The 25108-nt window shown below is 38.7% G+C and overlaps 1 protein-coding gene across 2 annotated transcripts in view; it reads left to right on the top strand.

Annotated features, from left to right (window-relative positions):
• Positions 1–25108, top strand: part of angpt1 (angiopoietin 1) — a 47325-nt gene that overhangs the window by 14847 nt on the left and 7370 nt on the right. For both annotated transcript variants that reach the window (XM_026299594.1, XM_026299595.1), the window contains exons 2-7: positions 5320–5475; positions 6102–6223; positions 6997–7229; positions 13029–13156; positions 14336–14437; positions 17080–17246. In XM_026299594.1, the coding sequence (XP_026155379.1) occupies positions 5320–5475; positions 6102–6223; positions 6997–7229; positions 13029–13156; positions 14336–14437; positions 17080–17246 (908 nt within the window). The remainder of the gene's footprint in view (positions 1–5319; positions 5476–6101; positions 6224–6996; positions 7230–13028; positions 13157–14335; positions 14438–17079; positions 17247–25108) is intronic.

The following is a 25108-nucleotide window of genomic DNA, read 5'->3' as shown; positions in this document are numbered from 1 at the left end:
CTGATTTGGGGGGTGGGGTTATAGACCCCCATGCTCTTGTCCATGAAAGTGCTCTGAAATGAATCCAGGAGTGTAAGGAATGCATCCCAGAATCTGGACTGTCCCAGTAACACCATCGCCATCACCTCCCCCCACACACACAAAGCCAGAGATAAGCAGGGATGTGACAGAGCTCTAGCAGTAGGTTTTATACAGTCCAGACCTAATGTTTTCTACTTCTCACAGTGTCTCGGCACCGCCACTGCTGCTGTTTAGAAAGAGATCAAGACCCCCTTTTGGAATGGAAGTTAAAGTAAATGGGAACTGTCAGAAAAGTGGTAAACATCAGCACTAATCTGTAACAATGATAGCAGCAAGTATCATCAGAAGCGGTTATCCTGTTATTGGCTTTTAAGCTAAGGAAGGTCTGCTATGATAATGTAAAGAATATATATGTTAGGGTCTCAGCTAATGGGGTTTGTACATTTTTGCATGTTATGCAACCTAAACTCTTGTCGCTTTATATGATGAACAGTCCATTTGCTCCTAGAATCTGGATCCTCCTACATGCTTAACGCTGCTGTTTATTTCCTTGGCAGCTCAAAGAAGCTTGTTTAGTGATAATCAGTCAATTGTACCTCATAAACTGTCTAAAAGGACCAGTCTGTACACGTTGCACTATAGGGGTGCAGTTAAAATACTAATGGCTCTCCATACTTCGGATGTCTACCAGCATCATTAGTCACAGACTGGGCAAGACACACTACTTTAAAACCTTTATGTGTCAGTGTAAAATAGTATTTAGGGAAACATAAAAGGCTGTTTATGTGACTCTTACTTAGCAAACAGTTATTTTGTGAAACCAGAGACCAGATTTAGGAGTTTCTAAAAACAGAGCCTGGTATTATTGCACTTTCCGGAATGTCTCTAATAAGTCACTGGTTTATTTGTGTTTTGTTGAACATAGAGTTTAATTTAAATAAGTGTTGTTTCATACATGCCACGTGAAATGGTGGACGTCTATGGCACAGACCAATGAGACTAAGCTAAACCAGGTTCTGGATTCACAGAGATTACAGTGAGTACATCAGTTTCATTATTAGTTTCAGACATTGTATGGGATTTATGAAATAAATCATTGGCCTTATCCCTTAAGGCAAGTTTATTGGTCTGAAATTTGTTTCTTGTAAAATTCCTGTCTCTGAGAAGAATTTATGAGTATTAGACTAAATTACCATTTTTGACATTTCAATGGCTTTTTGACTCTGAAATGCATAGAGAACAGCACCATGACTTGAAAATAATTGGTTCCAGTTTGAGGTTAACTAAAAATGGATATAATACTGTATATTCTGGAGAGAATTATCTACTGGCATAAGAACCTCTTGTCTTTGTAGAAAATAAAGCAACACAGCCTTTGCATTCTCATTATGCACTCATATTTATTTCACCATCTCAGTCTCATTCCCAAATGATGGAAATTAACATTTCGGGTCTGGCAATGGAAGCAAGTATTTGCTTTCATTGCTGACAATGATTTCTATTTGTTCTCACTGGAACCTGGAAAATCACATTTGACTGGAGTCTAAGTTAGAAGCCATCTAAATAACCCCCTAACACCCACACAGCCCTATTTTACAGCTTCCTGAGTGGTGATGTTTGTGTAATCTTGATTTTCCTTAGTACTTTCTGTTTATGACCCACCAGTTCTAGCCATGAGTCAGTCACATTCCCTTAACTATTAAGTGATCACTAGGCTTAGGTTTCTGTCAGACATCTGTCCCTTTCCTACCTTGTTGCTCAGGGTGACCTAATGCTGGGTGACCTAATGGCTATCACCATCCTCAAACAGTGGGCACACTGATCTTTACCAATGCTGCTGGTGTAAGATGTATAAAGCAGTGAGATTCAAGATGCAAAGTTTTAAAAATAAGCCTAGAAGAGTAAAAAAAAAAAAAAAACCTACAGCATCTGCAGAGATCTGATATGCTACATTTTTAGATTGATCTAAAACCATTTCCACACACGGTTGTATTCTATGGTTCATCATCAGGTAAAGTAATCCATCATCATTTCAACCTCATGGATTCCAAACTGTTTTTTTTTCTTTCCAGTTACTTGGGCCAGATCATTGGAGGTTATGTGAAAAGTGACACTTATATCAGCGTTATGTAGTTCACAGTTAGGGGAAACTGTATTATGCCTGAACTCTGGCCTGAAAAAATGTTACATTTGACTTTAATATTGTTGCCAAGACAGAATATTATATTGAAAAGTCACTTGGACTTGGCAGACCTGTGCATATGTTTGAAAAATGGTTGTTTCTGTTGAAAAGCAAAGATTTTCTGTTTCTTTTCTCTTGTTTTAGTATCAGTAATCTTGCTTAATATTGGACTGACTGCATCTGCAGGTATTCTTCTTGAACATTTTTCTCAAATGTTTTACTAATAATATCTACAGAATAAATATTATCAAGATTTTGCTGTGCCAACAGATACACCTAGATTTTTTCTTAGTTTTAGAAACATTATGGTCACCAACACAGTTCCAAAACCAATATATATATATATATATATCTGTTATAAAGTATAACATGCAATTTTGTCCTTCCCTGTGGTACAGCATTTTGCTAACCTATTAATTCACTAATTTAAACATTAGATCAGATGGGAAGTTGAATCACATCATACAGCTGTCAAGACTGGGCCATAACAGAAAGTGTTTAAAAACCGGAGATATCACCAACTTTTAACTCACTGTCAGGGGGTGTTGCCAGACACTAACTTGATAATCGGAAAAAATTTGTACCTTCAGAGAGACTGAAGGATGAGTTGAGACAGCTGCTTTCAGTGGAAGTGTCAGTTTTAGGTTATAGCTTGTAATAAATTCTTCCCAATTCCCAAAGTAATTTTTTGTTCCAAGGCAGTACAAAAGTGTAAATAGGAATTAATCTGTGAAGACTCTGCTGTAATGTTACATTTATCTGGGAGTCCACTCACAAACTTGTCCATGTTGTACTATCGGTGCTCAAGCATGCCCCACGACCCCAGTGCAATAGCTCTGTGCCCCCTCGAGAGGTCCCACCCCCCACTTTTGGAACCACTCATATACAGCATATACACAGTGACATTTAGCCTATATACATATACTATTCTAAGACTATACTCTTTTACCTGAAGCTCTGTTTCTTGAGAAGTAGAAATACAAATGTCTCCATAGTTATTTTCAAATCACTTCAAACTGTGTCCAGTGTTGATAAGTAGAAAGTAATTGTGCATTTTAACACAGCGTGGTGAGTGCAGTCTAGCTTGTTTTCTCAGTGTGTGTAGACTATGGATGTCATGTTTTTCTGTCTGGCACTGATTGTCTTGGCTGATGCATTCCTTAAATATGGCTGTTACAGTCCATTGATGAGCCAAAGCAAAACTCAGAAAACATCTTTTAGAAATCAAGTGGTTGAGCGTCTCCCCACAGGCTGATGATTGAATCATCTCAGTGTTTGTTCAGAATGTAAGCCACTAGATGAACAAGTGGATACTTAAAATCTAATCAAGTTAGGCTTACTGTCTTTGTTAACTTTGTTATCTGTTTGACATTGTTATCTAATAAATGAACAGTCAAGGCAACAAAATAAACACCAAACAAAAACTTTGAGAGAAAGACATTTTTAGGTTGAAACTATTCACTACTCATCCTATCAGTTTCATCACTCCAAGGGAAAGCTGGTATGGAGTCTTAAATGTATCATTCGGCTTGGTTTCACTCCACCCCTAGTCTAAATAGGCTTGTTAGGTGAACTATGTGAATGGGTGAAAGTGGTTAGACCCACAGTCCTGAGTTGGTTTCACTTCACACCTGGCCTGAATAGGCTCGTTAGGTAAACAAGAGAAGTGATCACAGGTGAGGGTTGTTAGGATCTAATAGTGGGCTCATGTGACCTCTCTGATTCACTAACTGACTGCAGAGTGTGTCCTCCCTGAAAGACATGTGGTTTGTACCTTAACTTCCTGGGAACGGATGAAAGGGCAGCATGGTAGATTGAAGACAGGTTATGTCTGAGCCCTCCACCCTTATTAAGGGAGGGTTTTTCCACTTGAACCCATATAGCTTCTCTGACCACCTCTCAAACCATCTATCTTCTCTGTCCAAAATATGTACCTCACTGTCTTCAGATGAGTGTCATGTCTCTTTTAAATGGAGGTGCACAGCTGAGGAGGAGCTGCTCCTCCTGTGCTGTGCCATCCTCCTGTTAAGTGGTTTCTCCAGTGTAGAGTTCTGAGCATTCTTCCTTACACTGGACAGCATATACTACATTGCTCCTCTTTTATTTTGGTGTCTGGTCTTTAGGGTGAACCAGTCTCTGTCTCTGTATGTTGGTGGGTTTGAAGTGAACTGGTATCTGATGCTTCCTCTCTGAAACACTCACTACATAAGGAATGGCCAGGTTTTTCCTCTTTGTCACTTGCTTTCTTGCCTGATGTGAATGTTTCCTTGTTGAAAGCCCACTTAGGGTCACCACAGGTTTTGAGAGCTGTCTTCAAGCATGTGTCCTCCTTTCTCTTGGCCTACAAAGACATGAAAATAAAATCGACAGGAGGGTTGTGTAACCCAACCGACCTGAATCTCAATAAAAGAAAAGAAAACACTCTAAAATCAACATTTCACTGGGAGCACAGTGAATAAAAACATCCTAGCAGAGTACACAGATGGTCCATATAGTTAATCCATATGAAGAATCTTATCTAACCAACAGCTTTATCTCCATCTTCTCATTTGTTTGCATTTTAGAGATAAGCATGAAAGAGCTCTTTCCAGACGAGCTTCAGTGACTATCTGTTCATCTCTGCCTCTTCCATCCCAGGCTAACCACCTATATTTGGCTGTGTCTAAACCCATTTTTCACTTGAGTGCCACTCAAATGAAGGAAAAAAATGTCAGTGCATTTCTTCAGACGCATGTGTATGACCCATGTGAACCTCTTATCTTGATGAAAGTATGTGACTTGGTATCCTTTCAGTCTGGTGTCTTCGTGAATGTGAATTTGTACTGTAAGTGCGGTGCACATTTTTCCATCCCAGTAGGTCAAATAATATCAGCTTCTTACGTAAGATACTAACATAGTTTTTATTGTACAAGGTCTGGACCACAGTTAATCTTGCAACCTAAAAATAACCTGAGCAATTGTGTTTCAAGGAGTCCACTGTCATCATGTCTTATGTAACGTGTTCATGCGTGAAAGGGTCAGATTTACTAGTTACCTTCACAGTTGTTCTCATAATTTGAACCTTATTTTCTTCAAAATCTCATCTGTTTTCTGTTTTCTGACATCTTTTGGTGCAGATTGAGAACTCCATCAAAGAGAGTATGAAGACAGAGATGGCTCAACTGCAGCAGAGTGCTGTCCACAACCACACAGCAGCCATGTTGGAAATGGGCACCAACCTTCTTTCTCAAACGGCTGAACAAACACGCAAGCTGACTGATGTTGAGACACAGGTAACCTACAAAAAACAAACACACCTGCACTAATGCTTTCACACACACCTGTTTCCATAAAACAAAGCAGACATGTACCACACGATTCTCTCTTTGTCTTTCTCTGTTGTGTACGCACTAACATTGAGGATCTGTCTTTTGCTCCATTAACCCAGCTATTCCACATCCAACTGGCCCAAAACGGTTACAGAAAACTGGCCAAAGACAATAGTGTTGTTATATAAAAGCCTCTTCCTCCTGTGACTTACTTAGTTCTGATCTCTTTCAGTGTTTACATGGTGTTTAAGGAGTTAATGGAAAGTTGTTAAGTTTTTGTCAGTAATTTTTGCAAAAGCACTAAACTAAACGATGTTTTTAAAGTTTAAAAAAAGATAAGCATGACATAGATGAATAAGTATTACCATGTGTTGGGTAAACACTTGACAAAATGAAAACAAAAGTTGATGGTTTAAATGTGGCTTGAACATCCAGCGTGTTTTTCCTGGAGAGAGCTTTAAATACAGGCTCTGCTGCAAGATGTGCATGGTATTAGATCTTATTATTGTAGCTACCACAATATGTTTAGGTGCATATTATCACCTTCATCACTTTTGACTTTTGCATCTGTGTATTTCTTTGCATGGCAGGTTTTAAATCAAACATCCAGGCTTGAGATCCAGCTGCTGGAAAATTCTCTTTCCACTAACAAGTTAGAGAAACAGTTAATGGTCCAGACCAATGAGATCAGCAAACTCCATGACAAGAACAGGTAAACAGACACCGCTTCTAGAAAACAAAGTCCACACAGCTGGCCACCATTCATACTCCAGCACACTGAATAACGATAGATTGGAAATAAAGATAACACACACTGTAGGCGAAAAACATATTTTACTGTAATTACTGCTACCAGCTCTCATTGCCTTCCACATCATTTGTCAATTTTTAAAAAATATTTTCCTTTTATATAAACAACAGTTTCAAATGTATGAGGCTATGCTTTCCATGTGTCCACTGTGCATTTCTTGCAAAATCAAGGAGTAAAATGCAGGTTTTGAATACATTTTCTTGTCTCACAATACTGTTAAGTGGTTGGTCTTCTGGGATTGTCCGAGAAGATATCTGAGATGACCCTGATGATCAAGTGAATGCTTATATTGCATGGTTCACACATGGGAGCCATGCCTAAAAAATAACAGATTGTCTTCCCATATTGCTCAATAGGTAAAATAGTTTTGAAGTGAAGGAAGTCGGTCAGGATATTTTGATTCATAGTGTTTATCCACACAAGAGGAAGTATAATTAGAGAAATAATACAGTTTTAATCAGCTGACTCCTATTCATAAAGTTGTAAGACAAATGAAACGGATATGTAAGTGAAAGATGGATCAGAACAAAAATTGCAAAGCAGTATTGACTCTATTTAAATCTCATGAAAACACATCCCACTTTAGTAGATTTGGATGCCCTGAAGGATCATAAAAATGAAAAACTTCCCCATCCTCCATAACAAACTTTTCATGACCCCCCCCTTGCCCCCAGCCTCCTGGAGCAGAAGATGTTAGAGATGGAGATGCGATACCGTGAAGAGCTTGAAGCGCTTAAGCAGGAGAAGGGAAGCCTCCAGACTCTAGTGGGGAGGCAGAGTGGGGTTATCAAGGAGCTAGAAACCCAGCTGAGCCGGGCCACAGGGAACAGCACGGCCCTACAGAGACAGCAGCAGGAGATGATGGATACTGTGCACAACCTGCTCAACCTCTGCTCCAAAGATGGGGGTAAGTTAACTGGAATCAAAGCATAACATGTTGAGGGTTGGAACTTTTTCAGGAATCCACAGTGTAAATGTGATACACAAAAGTCATCATGTAGGAGCACATTATATGGTGCCAAGGTTAGAGATGAAGAGAGTCTATTAGATGTGAAAGCAAATGTTTAACAAACCTGATAGCCTAGCAAAGCCACTGATTAATGATTGAGCCCAGCAGCTCAAAGCTGGAGCAATCAGTGAAATGCCAGGAATGATTTAAATGTTGCTAGCAACAAGCAAGGCTGTGTTTTAAAGCGGAACTCGGGGACAGTGAAATCACGAACAGTAAAACACAGAACATTATATATTTTTGATTACAGTTGATAGTTGTAATTTGACATTGTCAAAATAGCAGCTATATTTTTAGTAATGCTAGGGTCTCTGTTGGATGGATGGCCAAGAAATTTTGTGCGGATATTCATGATCCCCAGAGGATGTAGCCTCTGACTTTCTGTACTGTACTGTAGTTCCAAGATAAGGATGATGTTTTTGGTTTTTACTGATACATCTCATTTGCTGCACATATTGATGGAGCCCAGAGGATTGGTAAAATTCCATGACTATCCCTGTAGCATCATGATCAGGACAGATTTTCTTTATTCCAGTGAAGTGTTTCCAAATAGTCTCCAATAGTTTCCAAATTTAGTGCCACCAAAGGTTTGTCACACATTCTCAACTTCAACAATTCACATAAAATTAGTGTTGTTTTTCACAAAATCTGGTTAAAATTTGTTCTATACTTGCCTGAAAACAAACTTCTAGTCTTGTTTCACTTTAAACCCTGAAGTGAAATCAAGAACATCCAGCTATGCACTGGATTTATTCATTCAGGAAACAAAGGTTTATATTTGTTTCACTGAAGGAGAGCACTTGTCAATCATCTGTTGCATCAGTTACAGATTTTGTCCGCCCCCACTGACAATAACCCAGATCCAAGAAAATGCCAGACCACGGTGTGCAAAGCAAAGTCTGTGGGTTGGCTGTTCAAAGCTTGAACTATGGGGCAACACTTGACTTGTTTTGGATTGCTTACATTCTCTGGTCAGATGTTACTATAACATCATGGATTTTATGATCCTTATGACATTATGATGACCAGATCTACAAACTTTACCCCATACTGAAAGACACAGGGATGCACTGGCTATTAAATTCTGCATCACTGAGAGCAGCATGAAGAAAGAAATATGGTTCTTATTGTAACCCGGTGTGCTCCTGTTAAAGAGGTTTGGTGCTCCTCATAAAGCAGCATGGTGCTCCGTTTTGCAACAATCACTTTTCACGATTTAATTTTATAAATTCTGGGAACATATCTCTTCTAAAATGTCAACTAGGACTCTTGTTATGAAGTAATAGGCTTATTTTTGTGCCATTTCCCTTCTTTTAATAACATGACTAGGGATTTCCTTTTTGACCCATCGTTTGACCTGACGGCAAAATTTCTTGTTTTTAAACACCACTTTATTCTAAGAACTTAAGCCCCATTGGTCACAGGAAGTTTGACATGAATGTTTTCATTTTTGATTTGTGGATTCCCTGCAGTGACACCCAGAGTGCTTCTTGAAACTTTTCATCACAAAGGAAACAAGGGTATGAAAGGGTGTCAGGGTGATAAGTGGAAAATTAATGCTCACGATTAACACAAGCTCCCTTTTGTAATTTTAATGTTCCATGTAATAAAGGTCATTGGCGGTCTCTGCTCACACTCCATTTGTTTAGTCTGGATTTGTGTATGTTACATTTAATTACCCAGTGTCTTCTGAGACCATATTGGCCTCACTGGTCTCTATGTATTTTCTCTACATTCTTCATGTTGAGATTCAACTTTGTCCTGAAGCAATTTGTTTGGCTTTCTACTCTACTGTATCAAGTGGGGTTCAATTCAATGTAAATGATCATTTTCTAGCCTTTATTTTGCAACTATTTCTGCCGTTTTCGTGTCGGTAAGGTCAGTAGACCAGGATACCCCAGCCCATCCCCCCTTCTGTGATTGGTGACTGCCTTAACAAGAGGTGAAAGAAATGTAACATGGCCGCTGCTGCTCTGTGGTTGGTCCTTTCCTCTTCCATGGTGGTGTTGAAGGTTGAGGTGGTCGTGTGGGTCAGAGGTCTCCCCTTTCTTCACCCCAGCCTGAATAAGTCAAACTGTAATAGCTCCTGGGGGAAGTCTTGTCCAAAGGAGGTGAAGCAATAGGCAGATCTCACTGATCATGTGACATGCTGCCTTTGTTTGTCAATGGCATTTAAAACACAGACATGGACAATCTTTATTTTTTTTTCTGTGTTTGGGGGAGGGTTTTGTTTGTTTGGGAAAAGTCTTAGTGTTTTCATTTGAGGAAAGGGTTGGCATTTCGTGCCACAGAGTGGCGTCTGCTTGTGTTCGGCTGTGTTTTGAAAACTGAGCCTAACCATTTCCTTTAAATCATGGACTTAAATCATCTTTGACTTTGCTCTGGACTGGATGTTAGATACTTAAAGAATGTTTTTTAACAATAAAACTCCATATACATATCTCTCATTTTCCTACAATTAAGGTTCCAAGTGTTTCCCACTATTTCAGTGGCAGGGTTTGGAGATATTTGCAGTGTGGTCAGATGCTCTTTTTTAGATGTGGGCTCTTTTTTAGGTCGTATTCATTACCTAAAGCTCATTAGGGTGCAATAAGCCACTGTTATTAACAGCAACTGACCTCAGTTTTGGAACACTATGTACAATTTTTGGCTGCTAAATATGATTTTGTCTTACAGTGTTCTATTATTCCACTAAATGAATGACATTCATCATTTTTATAGCTGCTTATTCAGAGTTGAAGAGTGAAATCATGTTAAGTTTCCATTCAAAGCTTCAAAAATTTGTAGTGTGCAATCCCCCAACACTACAGTATGGTAAAGCGCACCATTACACACTACTTCTCAATCCAAATCAAATTTGTCAAAAATTTTTTTTAAGTGCTGCACATGATTATTTTTATGCTTCATTGACCAGGAGAATGACTTGACACCTATTGTTGGAAAGTGTATGCACCTTTATTTTCACAGAGGGAACTCAAGTATTTTATTATATGTAGTGTTTGCACACATCTGTTACAACTGCTAAATGAAGCAATATGTTTTAGAGCCATTTAACAGTTAGTTAATTGATTTCACCTGACATTTCCAATCCATCGAGACTTCAGGATTACAGGATAGAGATTATATAGTGTAGGTTACCTCGAGGAAATCTCTATTAAATGTGTATATTATTTGCTTTGCTAGTTGTTTTAAAAGCAGAATATAGGTTGGGATCATAGTTAGTTTGCATCAAAATGGACATTTCAGCAATCCCCATCTGTTCTTTACAAATCAGTATATCATAGGTTTTGTCATTTTGACCAATTTACCTTTAACTACTGTAACTCCTGAATTATAGCCAGAAATATTCACACAGCCATCATCTTCTCAGCAAGTTTAGCAAGGATTACAAAACTTTGTAAAATATATTGTGGGAATGAGCTCGTTTTATTTTATAGTGCTTTGCATATTTCATATGTGAATACATCAGGAATTCATTGGGACTTGTGTGAATCACTTTAATAGTCAGCAGTATTTAAAGACTCATTGTGGTCACATGGGAGCAGTGATGTCTATAGCAGTCCATTAGCTCCATTATTTACTCTATTTAGTTCTAGCATTTGGGCTCATTTGCCAAGGGTACTGATTTATGCAAACACCGAAGCCCTGCTGTTCTTTTCACATGAACCCCCTACTGAATACAAGTCCCCAATGAACCACAAAATATTTTTCAGTAAATAAATATTGGGACATAAATAATATTTGTAGAGCTGGGCAGCAAGCTGTTCAAGAGAGCCGCTCCTATACTGGAGCGTCCATTCCCTCGTCACACAGTCCACAAAGGGATCACTCAAAGGCGATTGTGTAATAACTGTCCACACTATCAAATACCAGAAAGTTCCCCTCTGACAGCGATCTCCCTGGCCTCTAAAATGTGCCCCGCTGTCTGCTGGCTTGGGGTAAATTACCGCCTGACAGGGCCGCCCTTTGTTGTATTAGAGTCTGGTGTGCAAGGGCCCACTCTGTCAACCTGTCACAGCAGGAGATTCTTGTTGCTGACACTCAATACTTTGTCAAAATGCTCAGATAGTACACCCAAATAAGCAGCCCTCTTCCACCAAGGAGTTCTTTGCTGAGGAGGAGGGGATCAAAGTGAAGGTTAAGGATCGGTGACACATTTCACTTTTCACTGACATCTTCTTTTCCACAACAATCCTAACAATACCACCAATGGTGTGAAACCTGAGGTGAACCGCTCATCATATGTGAGGATACAGGGAGGAAAAAAGAGGTAAGACAAAAAAAAAGAAACATCAGAAGGAAAAAACAAGGGATTAGAAGGTAAATATAAACCACTTGTTACAACAGGAACTTGAAATTTAGAGCTTGTAGAATTTCGTTTTTAGCCTTTTGCTTGGTTTCAAAATGGTGTCCCCATAATTATCCACAGATGGAAATGTATACAGCTGGTCTGTCAGAGTCTGAGGACTTTGCTCAGAGTGAAAGATGATGCAGTCGATTAACAGCGTTTCTCACGTTACTATATATTAGTCACCCTCAGATTTTGTCGAGCAGTTAAGGAGACCTCACTGATGAGCTGCTGCCCCAGACTATATCTTCTCCTCTGAGATGTGTATGACAAATGAGTGTTTCATGTGCAATTTGTGATTTCATAAAACATTACAGAGGTAGAATTTCCGCACTGATGGAAGAGGCTGCCTGAAGGCTAATACTTTTTAATAGCATGGGCTTTATTTACAGCACTATTCTTGTGTCTGTATCTGGTGGATCAAATGTTTATTTGATCCCTCCTATTATCACACATATTGTAGTGCCAACACCTGAGCTTTAGAGCCCTGTCACCCTGTGCTCAAAACTGCTCCTGTCATTGTTCTAACAATCAACTGGCACAATGTATTGTTGATGTGAGCAAAAATAACTACAGTTAAGACCACTCTGGGAAGAACTTGACATGTTTGACAGTTGTACCCTCGGTGGCAGTGGTAGAAAAGAAGTGTGGCTAATAGCAATACAACACAGAATCTGCACTTTTCTCTGGTTTAGCCACATACAAAAACTCTGCAGAGAGATAGAGGACAGATACTCATCCTCGGAAAAGATTCTTATGTATGTGTGCTAAATATGGTGCCAGAGCTGGGGGGGGGGTGGTTAACTTAGCTCAGCACTAAAATTATAATCAGGGGTAAACAACTTGCCTGGCTCTCTCCTAAGTTCAGTGGTGGCTTCTCTTATTGTCACCTAGACGTTGCTAGTCATCCAGAGGAGACTCTGGAAAAAAACTATTATGCTCCATAATTTCTAGTAAAATCATAACTTCTCATTTAAATTTGTTTGTGTGCACAGGTTGAAAAAAAAAAAAAAAACAAAACAAGATAGTGTATTCATGTGTTCAACAGCTACTGGTAGGCAGATTTTTGAACCTTGGATAGAGCCAGGCTGGCTGTGCTTCAAGTCTTGCAAAGTTTAGGATCTAATCACCTCTCATTTCCAAAAGTGTCAAACTGTTCCTTTAAAGTAAAGGTAGCTATAAATCGCTGCAACATATCTAAAACAATGTTCCCTTTCATTAGCACAACCTATTTCAGAACCATGAGGGCTTTTAATATCTCTGATAGCTAATGTACTTTTCCTGTGTTTAATCAGTGTGATACAGTGTTCTACGGATAAAATAGTGTGTCCTTTCTTGTGTACACACAGTTGTGCCAAACAGCACCAAGGTTGTGGATGAAGAAAAGAAGTTCCGCGACTGTTCTGACCTCTACCAGGCTGGCTTCCTAAAGAACGCGGTCTACACCATCCAAATCAATTCACAGGAGACCAAAAAGGTGGGAAGCCATCATACAGTAGCTTATAGCCAGCAGCCTGTTGCAATGTTAAAATAGCTGCCCTGTTCATCACTTTTAGAAAGTTCTTTCATAGTAGATTTATGGGGTTTCACTTGTTTTCTCTTGAGTTGAAGACAGTAGGCCAGCACAGGACATTGGCCACTGATGAATGGGAATGACGGGTGCTGGCTGCTACAGGAATATTTAAAGCTGATACACTTGGAAGCTTTGACAGTGCGGTCGTTTGGTGGGATGGGTTGGGGTAGGGGGGTGAACTGTGAAACAGGACACTGAGCTGATCAGGATGGTAACGATTGTGTGTGGGAGTATGTGTGGATAGATGTGTGTTTTAACTGCACCGCTATGCTTACATACTCATTCTTAATGGGAGTGGTGATTTAATAGGTTAAGGGGTTGGCAGAAGGTTTGTGTGTCGATTTGTATTTCTCAGACTCTCTAATGGTTCTGCTGGGCTGTTTACACAAGTCAAACTGAAATTTGAAGGGTAAAAACCAGATTCAAGCCTCTAAGTCAACGTTTTCTATGGCAGCGACTGACATCTAACACATTGTTTGTGTGTGTGTGTGTGCTTTTTTTTTTTTTTTTTAATGCATCCATGTCATGAGCTAGTCTCAGGGAAAATGATTCTGTCAGAAGTACTTCCTTAATTATACCCAGGCTGTGCTAGTGTGTGTTCAGCTGTGTGGGCTGTCTGAGGTGAAAGACCTTCTCCACTCTACCCTGGGGTCTCCTCCTTAAAACAAAGACCAGCATTGCAGATAGAGCACCAGCTCTACATTATCAGCTTACGCACACTGAGGTCCAAGGTTAAGGGCCACATTACACCCAGGTGTCTGCTGGTATGCATTCAGCCTGGACCTCCACTTTCATCCTAAAGAAACAAGCCCCCAAGATGAGGAACATCTCTGGGGAGTTGGTGAGGGATAAGGAGACGCTGATTAAGTTTGGAGAGGACACAGATATGTTGCATTCCCAGGGATGATTCATCAGGAGGGCTGGGAAAAGAGAGCATCTGAACCCTTCATTTTTCGTTAATGCCACTGAGTCACCTCGAATGCTGAATTCATTGTGGTCACACTATAAATGGGTGCTACTACTGTTCCATGGCTTTACATCTGTTTTCCCCACCTTCCCTTTCGTTTCTTTAAAATTGCATAGGTTTTTTGCAACATGGAAACAGCCGGTGGTGGATGGACGGTCATCCAGCGCAGAGAAGATGGGACGGTGGACTTTCAGAGAACATGGAAGGACTATAAGATGGTGAGACAAGACAATTATGTGCACACAGACACTTAACCAGACCCCAGAAAGTCTTTCATTAAAAGCTGGATGTAATAATGGTCAATATACTCACCCACAATGAGTAGACATAAATTACAAAATTGTAATTAACAGAACATCCTGATAAAAAAATATACCTCCACAACAGGATTATGACAAATACAAATAGTGAAGAAAACCATTTGGGAAGCTCTGGCCAGATGTCATTCCTCCACAGCACTAACTGCCCTCCTCCTTATTTTTGTATTAGAATATTGTCCAGGCTGTCTGCTCTGTGCTTCTGTTATTCTTCCTCTCTTCTAGCAGGAAATGTATTACCTAAATCTGAAAACAACATGCAGTTGTGTCATCAGTTTGCCATCAATGAAAAATCTATGCATGTTTGCTGTAAGGGCATTAACATTTCCCACTTTAGCTGTGTTTATACAGTACATTTGATTTATTATTACACATCTGCTGGTTTAAATAAGGATGTGAACAAACATATCAGAAGCAAAGGGTTTGTTGTTTGAACTGATCTGGGTCTCACTGTCTTGGGGTAAAAAGAGGAAGGTGCAAGGTTAGGAGGGTAAGAAAGACCATTTAGAGGGAGACAGTAAAGATCATTTGAGGCCCAAGAAAGTAAGCACCAATGAGTCCAATGTAAAAAGCCTCTAGCTCTGAACAGGTGTACAGATAGAGAGCATGGCATGCATTACAGTACATAAGGACACACGTATGAACCTTGGATGACATTTACAGAGCTTAGCATTACCCTTCTTCTCAAGTCCTTAAAAAGACTAAAGGTGATCAATGTTGTGTTCTTATTGTGTTATTTATTTTCTCAGACATGTTCTCCACAGGCTTGTGTTTGCAGATTTAATGAACTTGGAGGATCTGTAAATGTTTCAGTCAAAACTGAGATGCTGATTCTTTGTGGGAGCTCAGGGAGAATATTGGGAACAGGGATCGCACAAATTAAAATGTGCTCTTAACATCTGATGTTTGTAATTAAATTACCAGGAGACTAGATCACTGGAGACTTTGTAAATTATATTCAATAATTCACTCTTTCATCTTATCAGCATGTGAAAATGATAGATGAATAATTAAGAATAATTGTTCTAAAAGTATGTACTAGGGTGTCCCTGTAGTGCAAATACCACAGAGGGTACTTATCCTGTAAAAATGCAAGGTAATAAGTAAAATTACAGTAACTAGTAAGTAAATGCAATTAGTATGCAAATTTGAATAACTAATAATAAAACACTGACAAGTAAATTTAATGAAAAATGATGTAATGATTCAAATTTTAAATAACAATCCTGCTTCCAATCCATACGCAGGTTACAGTTACAAAAACAGTTTCAAAGGGTTGAACTCTCACTGTAAGCCAAAGTTATCTGTGTATGTGCAGCAGTTCTTGATATTTAGAGTTCATAGTTTATAAAAGTAAGTTTAGCAAGTGAAAGTGACATGCAAAATGAGTGCTCAGGCCAACAATGACAGCTCATATCGCCTCATCTTTTCTGGGCTGAATGATGTAGATCAGGTTTGCGTGTAAAGAATAGTGAGCGCCGTAAACATACAAGGGAAAGCTGTCAACAGAGATCGACTCCATGCCTTTTCTCCAGCTGTGGTTCCTGAGATAAACCACGGCCACAGCGGGAGGTATTGGACCGAACTGAATGCCAGTCAGAAGGGAACATCTCATCAGGAGTGAGATCAATTGTAGAGAAATACAGAGAGACAAAAGAGGAGAAAGCAGTCATGGGCCCCAAGTCGCTTTTTCTTCCACCCCAGTCGGCAGGACATGCCTAAGGCCAGAGGAATGCCCCATATTTACTTTCCCTCCTTCCCATTCCTCTTCACTACACACGCTCAGCACAAACACAGACTTCCCTGGGTGACTCCACCCTCCTCTTTCCGAGTCTTTAATGGAGCAGTCCAGACTGTCCTGTCAGAGCTGTAATGTCATCCTGCTTCCCTCTGCAATCTGCTGATCTTGCTGCTGTCAGAAGCACTTTGCCTGTGACTGGGAGCCACTCTGATCATATACTAACATTTACAGTTGTTTGAAGTAGTGTCCATTCATGCAGTGCATATTTTGATGAAGAATTCTTCAACTAATAAGTTTAACATGTGTGACTGGAGTGGACAACAGAAATGGAAAAATGTATATGTCTATTTCAGCTGGTACCAATTTACGCACTTTTACAGATAGGTGAAGTCTGTCTGAGCCAAAGAGCATCTTTTAAAACCTCTATAAAATACTTTAGAATATGCAACATGATTGATGGCTTTGGCTGTTTGACTGTGGTCTGGAGAAAAGAGAGTTTGTATCCTACGAATTAAAAAAAAGCTATTTATGCAGTAGAGAAACATTTCTGATGGTGGATTAAAAGCAACATTACTGTATTTATTATCAGGAACTATTTGTTCTGATCTTACTCTTGATTGACAGAAAAATAAATTAATAAATAAATTTAAAAATGCAGTCCCATCCATTCCACAATCCTCTGGTGGTGAGATTTTATCATTCTGGGAAAAGAGGGGAGATAGCAATGAATAATATGATTTACAAAGAGGATTTTCAGTGGAATTTCCACACTGATTGTTGTGTTTCTCTTCTGTCCCTGCAGGGTTTTGGGAGTGTGTCAGCAGAGCACTGGTTGGGGAATGAGTATGTTTACCAGCTGACCAGCCAGAGGCAGTATGCCCTCCGTGTAGAACTGACAGACTGGGACGGAAACCAGGCCTTCTCACTATATGACCGCTTCCAAATTGGCAGTGAGAAACAAAACTACAGGTAACGCTGCTCATATTGCTTCTAGCAGATAAACTCAAGAATAATTGTTTTTTCAAGCCAAAGAACACACACACAGCTTTTCATCGTAGCTGTTAAACTGTAGCTGTGATCATCAACATCTCAGGGACTGGATATGTTTTTTGCAGAGTTCAGCTGTAGGTTGGACTGATGTTTCATACTTTTGCACCACATGTTAAAGTGAAACAGATGTAATACTGAAAAGTGAATGCATGAGTGAATCTGGAAATATATATATATTTAGGTGTGGCTGTACTGGTGGCAGTATCAGTTGCTCCACCACGTTGTTTCAGAATAAAATATCCCAGAACTTACCAGATGATTTGCCATAACATTTCCTGCACACTCCCTGTACTTGTGTGGGTTTTCTCCAGGTACTCCTGTTTCCTCCCACAGTCCAAAACATGTATGTCAGGTTGATTGGTCGACTCTAAATTGCCCATAGGAGTGAGTGTGAGTGTGTCAGGTTGTTTGTCTCTATGTGGCCCTGTGATGGACTGGTGACGTGTCCAGGGTGTACCCCTGCTTTCCACCCAAAGAGAGCTGGGATAGGCTCCAGCAGATCCCCGTGACCCTGGTTAAGGAATAAGCAGGTATAGATAATGGATAGATGGATGGATGGATTTACTGCACATATTCATGGTCGCTAGTGAATGAATCCCAGTGAATGCTTTTCTAGCGCCACCATGAGGTTCACATTTGAGGTTTTATGATAAATTTCTTGACAGCTGAATTTATTTTTCTTTTGACATCTGGTACAAATATTGAAGCAGAATATCCCTTAAACTTTATCATTACTGTCAGGTAAAAATTTTAATCAGTCTTTTATTACTTTACTCTCTCTCTCTGTGTTATGAAAGCAGAAGCGTCAGATGGTATTGAGTGTACAGAGCTCAGAGCCCAACACACAATCATTGTACATTGAATGAAATGCTTCCTGTGTAGATGAGCCTCTGGCTTTGGTTTGACCATTTCTCTCTCTGATTACTGCATATCACATTATTGTGAAACATTGTCTTCAGTGACCGACACTAGTAAAACAAATTATATTTTAATGGAAGGACAAAATGTTCAGGATTATTCATAGCTAGGAACTGTGAGCTTTTCAGACACTTCAATCATATCTATCCTGGTGTTATGTAAGTCTGTGGTGAGGTTTTACTCATTGCAAATTCCTTCCAACCCAAATGTCTCACTTGTCATCGTCTCCTCATTGCAAACTTTCCTTTGATTGACGCTTTGTCCTTGTGTGTTGCGGGGGCGAAGGTCTCTATTTTCTTTTGAGGGGGTTAGTGATAACAGGCCTCATACTAAGGCAGATGCCTGGTGCTTTCAGATGTGGAAAACTACTAAAAATTCCACAGATTTCTGAGCAATTGCTGACTTCAGAGAAGGTCTGACATCTCCACTTATGCACTTTTCACTGGATGGTTTGTTCTTTCTGATTAGACGTCCCTTTAGTTGCAAAATGTCTTGCGTTCAGCTTTGAATGTTGAAATAAGGAACAGGACTGTGTGGCCTGCAAGCCTTCAATTCTTTCCACCAAAGTCCCAGAAAATAATACTAGTTTTAAGTATTTCCCAACAGTAGGGAGGCCATTTTTGCTTGTTGCAATATCAAATTTTTCGAATTGCCTTGTGATGACAGGAGTTTCACTTTACAACATTTCTGTTTGAGGAGTTTGTACCTGGAGTAGGCTCTGGGGTTTTTTCCCTGAGGACTGGAGAAATGAATTTCATACAAGTGGAAGAGATGTTTTTTGTTTTGAATTTCAGAGTTGAGGTTTTGTGTAATTCCATCCATTGTTACCTTTAGTCTGGCTGTGGTCTGACAGCAAAAGCACTGACTTCTCAATGTTTTATATAAATATGGAAATGCACAGGAGGGGTAGATATTGGATTTTAACTTTTAAGGACACTTTGGCTTTAAAAAATTCAACCTGATTTTTCGCTTGCTCACATTCTCTTTCACATACATGCATACTCTTACGTTTTCTTTAATATTTAACAGCCTGAGCGTTCAACAAGACCTTCTCTTCTTTTACATTTGGGAAACTATGATTGGGTCATGGCCACTCATTCTGGATGAGTCCAGTCGACATACTGCTCTCTATAAATAGATTTGTTCTTGAAAAATAGTTGTGGTATGATAATCACACTTTGCTTCTCTGAAACACAGGCCAAAACAAACCAGATGGCTGTGTCTCAAACAAACTGAAGCTGCCACGTTCTCCATTCTTCGTACTTTGGCACCACCCTGATTTTAAATGTCAAACTCTCCAGATTACTTTTATTGCTGTGAAATATAAGAGATAGCTGTAACTGATAAGGCCTGACTTTTAGTTGGTTTTGGAATATATTCTGCCATCGGTGGTGGTTTACTGGAACACAGTTTGCGTCAGTGCATGTCAGACAAACATTTATAAAGACCTCATATGGTACTGTCACCCTACGAATTACATAAACAAAGTCATGAACAGACGAATTGCACTTGGAAACTGAATGGTCTAAATCAAACAATGCACATGATTCACTATTTGTCATAAACAATATTTAATGTCACCAGCCAGGAATGTTTGTCTTGCTGCCAGCTTATTGGCTTCATCTACATTTACTGTAAAATAGAAACTGTTCGACTTGCAGAGGGAGAGAGATGTGCAATTATTCCTTTGTGAAATACGGGGGTCATAGTCCTTTTTAAATTAAATCATGTGACATGGAATAAATGTTATCTCAGAAAGTTTGGAGCTACTATTCACTATCCTTTATTCACTCTTCTTTTGTATTGCAGCTTTCTACTATAATAGCTCTGACACATGGATATCAATATGTTGTGTGTGCGCACACACGTGGGTCTGTGTGGGTTCCTCATATCCATATTCAACATCACCAGTTTAAACATCAGTAAACAACAGTTTTCCCCTAATTTCATAGAATTAGGAAAAATGTTTACCTCTGTCAGTGCTATTAGATTAGATCGGCATTTTTAGACTTTGCTTCCAGGAATCATAATTGATAAGGTGTAATTACACTTCATGCAGTCCAACACAGCCAAATAAGAGAAGAAGTCTTTTCTATTTACATCTGTACAGTATATGCTGAGTCATCAACAATGTTGCTTTAACATGAACATAAAATCCTGTTGACAGCACTTTGAATGGTAAATCTGGGTTAACCGGGGCTACTAAGTTCCCACTGAACCACAACCTCATATTATTGTGAAATGAGCTCATTTAGTTTTTTTTTAGCATTGTGACTGAGCTCACCATAATTACAGGTTACTCTTTATATACACAATTAAAAAGCCCGCCCATCATCAGAGATAATGCAGTTGATGTGATACAGCAGAAAAGAAAATAATCAAATATAATTTGATGACCTGCAAATACTGTTTTACCAATAGCCATAAGATCAACACATTCAGGTAATTATGCTCATTTATCAAAGTTTCTTTGTTTCAAAAACTGCACTTTGTGCTAAATATCAATAGGAATAGAAGGGAAGTTCAGGTCAATCTGATGTAACAGCAAAGAGACAAAAACAAGCTACAAGACTAATTAGAAAAAATACAGAGAAGGAAAATCATGGTAGAAAATCAAACAAACTACATGTTGTAGAAAACTAAATTATCTAACAGAAAAGACTGAACCGCAACCCAAAATGACTGAAACACAACACACTTAGATAAACTGTTTCACACAGATAAAGAATGAGTATTGACAATGGTCTTGAAGAGGCCAGAGCAATTTGTATATTTTTCCATGACAAAGGGTTTGTCAGAAATCCAAATTATAATTATATCTCTTAGTCAGGAAAGACCCAGTGAACTTGTCATATACAGTGCGGTTGTGCTTATTGTAATTATGTCAAACCCAAAAATGAAGAGTGACGGTAAGAGATGTTCCAGCTGTTCATTAAAGAGCAGTTGTAATTTTGTTAAAGTTAACAGAATTAGTATAAACACAAGACACTGTCATCTGTATAAAATGTTTCTGGCATGATGTTTCTAAAACAGTACTGAAAGCTGAGAATATGTGTATCCATGTTTTGAGGGTAGACCTAAAATGGCATATAGTATAATTGTTCTCCTAAAAAATGATCATACTTTTCAATAGTTATTGTGCTGTAATAAAATATTGATTTTGATGATGTATGTGGTTAATAAAATCCAAAGTGTTTCTACCTCCCATAAGAGAGAAACATCAAAGGATAAAATCCAGTCTGTGCATCCTCATGCAAGAATTTTTAATAATGGAAGATTGTAAAGCTCCTTGGTGCAAATTTGTGATATTGTGCTATATAAATAACTCTGACTAACATGATAAAGGGAGATATTCTAGATAGTACCAAATTCATTAAAAGTGAAGTAGTTAGGGCCTCGTTGACAGTAATTAATCAGACATAAAAAAGGCTGCCTGCTGCTTTTTAAGATGCAATTTCTGACCCAGTCTCCACCCAAGTGGATCATATTTTCTATTAACTTCTTATGAAATGTATAACATGTAAAAATACTCAAACCCTGATCATTTCTGCAAATATGTAGTTAATACGTTTTTTTTTTGTTTTTTTTGTTGTTTTTTTTTAACATTTCATGCAACGACTTCCCAGAAGTTAAACGTGGTTAATGCAATGTTTTGGTGTGTTTACTGCATCTTAAACCACTAATGTTTGTCTGAAGTTGCAGTGAAGTGTCCTGGACACCAAAGGGAACCATCATTTTAAAACGATCTACTGTAGGAATATGCACAGACACAAGTTGAGGTTCACAAGGGAAATATACTTCATATGTACATTCAAAGCCTCTCTAATGGAAAAAAAAGACTTCGATGTTTATTTCAGATATTTTCTGATTCACCCAGTGATGTTCTTAAATCCAGTGATTTCTCCATGTGGCTATGGCCTGAGTTCACCCTGGAATCATATAGATCCAGTTTAGAGGTTTTTCATGCAGGGATTTAGGCAAATTGGCAGAGATTTAGGTTCCAAAACATGGTGACCTCTCTCTTTTCCAAGACCCACACTGAGATAAGTTATGGCTATGTGGATTCCACCCCTACAAGCTTCAGGTTCCATGGTTCCTGTTTCCAAAGAGAATAAGCATGAAAGCTATGCTGTTGTAGGTTGGAACAACAGATCAGTTAAAAATAAGCGTGTTGTGGGTGGTATTTAAAGTTTACCTTCAATTAAATTACATCATGAGATTTTTCATACAACACAAAGGAGATTATGTAGCTCCCATCACCCTGTTAAATTGAGTAACAATAAAAAATGAAATTAAAATATACAGAATAGATTTGGCAAAAAAAGAAAATCTACCTCAAGATCCATTTATTATCCTTATCTAGAGCTTTCAACCATACCACATGGTCTTCATCAGTTTGAGTTTGCTCAGTTGTCAGGGAGATGGATCAGTTGACAGTTGATCCAATAGCAACTACTGACCTCATGTGTCAGATCTATGTCTGTGACAACTAAACAAACTCCATTTGCAGATGAAGCCCCGTAATATGTTGAAAATCACAGAAAAAGCATACAAAACAAATTTCCAGCAATTTTTCACAGAAGGTTTTTTTTTTTTTCAGTAGAAGAAAAAGCAGATTTCCATGTCAACGCTGCAGAGAGAAGTTCATTATCCTGGTTTTATGTTGCTATGGGCTGTAAAATAAGATAACTGTACTTATCATTACAACTAATTCACATATCTTAACTGCAGAATTAGACAGTGTTTTGTCAGTCCATATTACACTTTTCTCAGCCTACATGCAGTGGTGGAAAGTACATTTACTCAAGCACTGTACGTAACATTGTCTATTGTCTAATTTTCATTACTTTTTGGAACCAGATCTATAATGCAAAAGTGTACAGTATAATCATAAAACTTTATTGATCTATAGTAGGAAATGCACAAACTACCCAGCAGTGTGTAACATGTAAATTAACTCAAATTATAAGTATCTGTTAGCTCCACTTTTACCTCATGCATTCAATTTATGAACACAACAATGGATCAATAAATATGATCCAGTAATATAAAATACGTTAATGTGAAATGTGCCATTGAGTACTTTTAATTTTCGCACATCAAGCAGGTTATATTTGGCTGCAAATACTTTTGTACTTTTTTGTACTTTTACTTGTAACACAGTATTACTACACTGTGGTATTTATACTTTTAAGTATAGGATCACAGCACTTCTTCCACCGTTGCCTCTATGCATATATACATAGTGTTTGCATCAGAGTATATGGATCTCAGTGGAGCTATATGACACTCAATGGCATAGGAACAGCCAACCCAGTCTCAGCCTGCCAGACACCTCTGTGGTCTCGCGGTAGGAAGCAGACCATTGGTCAGGGTGATTAACCTCTGCAATGAGCCAATCAGACTGCAGTTCAGGAGGCTAATGACTCCCAGGTGTGTAACAGCATGGACCTTCGGCTGACTGGTTTGTTGCCTTCATGTTTGGAAATGAAAGAAAACAAGCAAGCTGACCTTTGCATGTGAGTCCAAATATAACAAGTGATTTTTTTTTTTCCAAACACCTTAATCCGACTCCTATTTAGAGCTTCATATTACAACACTTTAGGATGATCATTCACACCATGTCCTTACTTTATTCCTGGCAAAATCTTTATAGAATAGCTTGAACTTTGTACAGGGAAACTCAAAGGTACTGCTTGGAGGGCTTGATTCAAACCTCTCTAGAGGATTTTTTTCCACGAAGTTACTATATGACAGCAATATCTTCTGTTCAGAATAGCACAGTGTGTTGTGAAATGGGACATGTCAGATAAAAGGAAGGCAGCAAACATGTTAGCAGATCTCCAATCCTATCTGGCTCAGCTATAATCCAACACATTTCTATTCAGTGTGAGCAGACACATTTTGTTGAGGGAAAACTCCAATGAGTCCTCTGTGCTTCTCTTCATCTCTTTAAATTTGAATGTGCATTTCTGTGGTGTGTTGAGAGAATAGCTTTAAGATACTCAGCCCAATTTTTCCTTTTAAACATTTTCACTCAAGAGTTTGAATTTATTGTGGCTTAGTAAATATGCTTATATTTTATGTGCAAGCCATAGAAATAGAAAAAACAGAATATTGAAAAAAAAGTTGCTGCCTCTATTGTACTACTAAGAGCAGTGTTAAATGTGTTAATGATGTTTGCTAGCCAATGTCTTTAAGATTCGGTGTGACAAAATGTCAATCACTGTAACCTAGTTTTTCTTGGAAATGGTCTCAGATAAACATTTCACAGTCATCTGATTCCTCACCTGACCCTGTTACAAGTCCTTTCCCACGTACACACAGTTTGCAGCTGTAATACTCCAGAGCATAGAGTCATTATGATTGAAACTGAATCTGTATCAAAGCTTTAAGGCGTCAGTTCACCCAAATGACAAAACAACATTTTCTCACTTACTCCTTGTGGTATTTAGTCAAGCAAATAGTTTTGGTTTTATTTGCCCACATTTTCATGGATCGTGCTGGAGGCATTTGCAGCCGTCATAACGCAACAAGATATCAAATAACACACTGAATAATTACTCTTCCTAGAAACAATGCTGCACTTAGTTAGGATAAGCATCAGACCCCGCTGTGAACAGATTTCATTGGGTAAGAATTTTCTGCTGTAATGTCGATTGTACTGCATGACCTGGAAGTTGTTTCTTTACAATGCATGCTGTTACTGTGATGATACTGCAGCTACTGTGCATAGTTTTTTAAAACAGGATAAAATCATATTTGCACCTATTTGTAGTAGCAATGCTATATTCTGATAAAGTCTTGCCTTGTTTAATAATGGTTGTGAGGAAACATTCTGCTGGTAACTTTGCATTACAGTC

This window comes from Mastacembelus armatus, chromosome 11, assembly GCF_900324485.2.
Source record: "Mastacembelus armatus chromosome 11, fMasArm1.2, whole genome shotgun sequence".
NCBI classification, from domain to species: domain Eukaryota; kingdom Metazoa; phylum Chordata; class Actinopteri; order Synbranchiformes; family Mastacembelidae; genus Mastacembelus; species Mastacembelus armatus.
The sequence above is the reverse complement of the archived record's forward strand: the minus strand, read 5'-3'. Positions and strand labels throughout refer to the sequence as shown.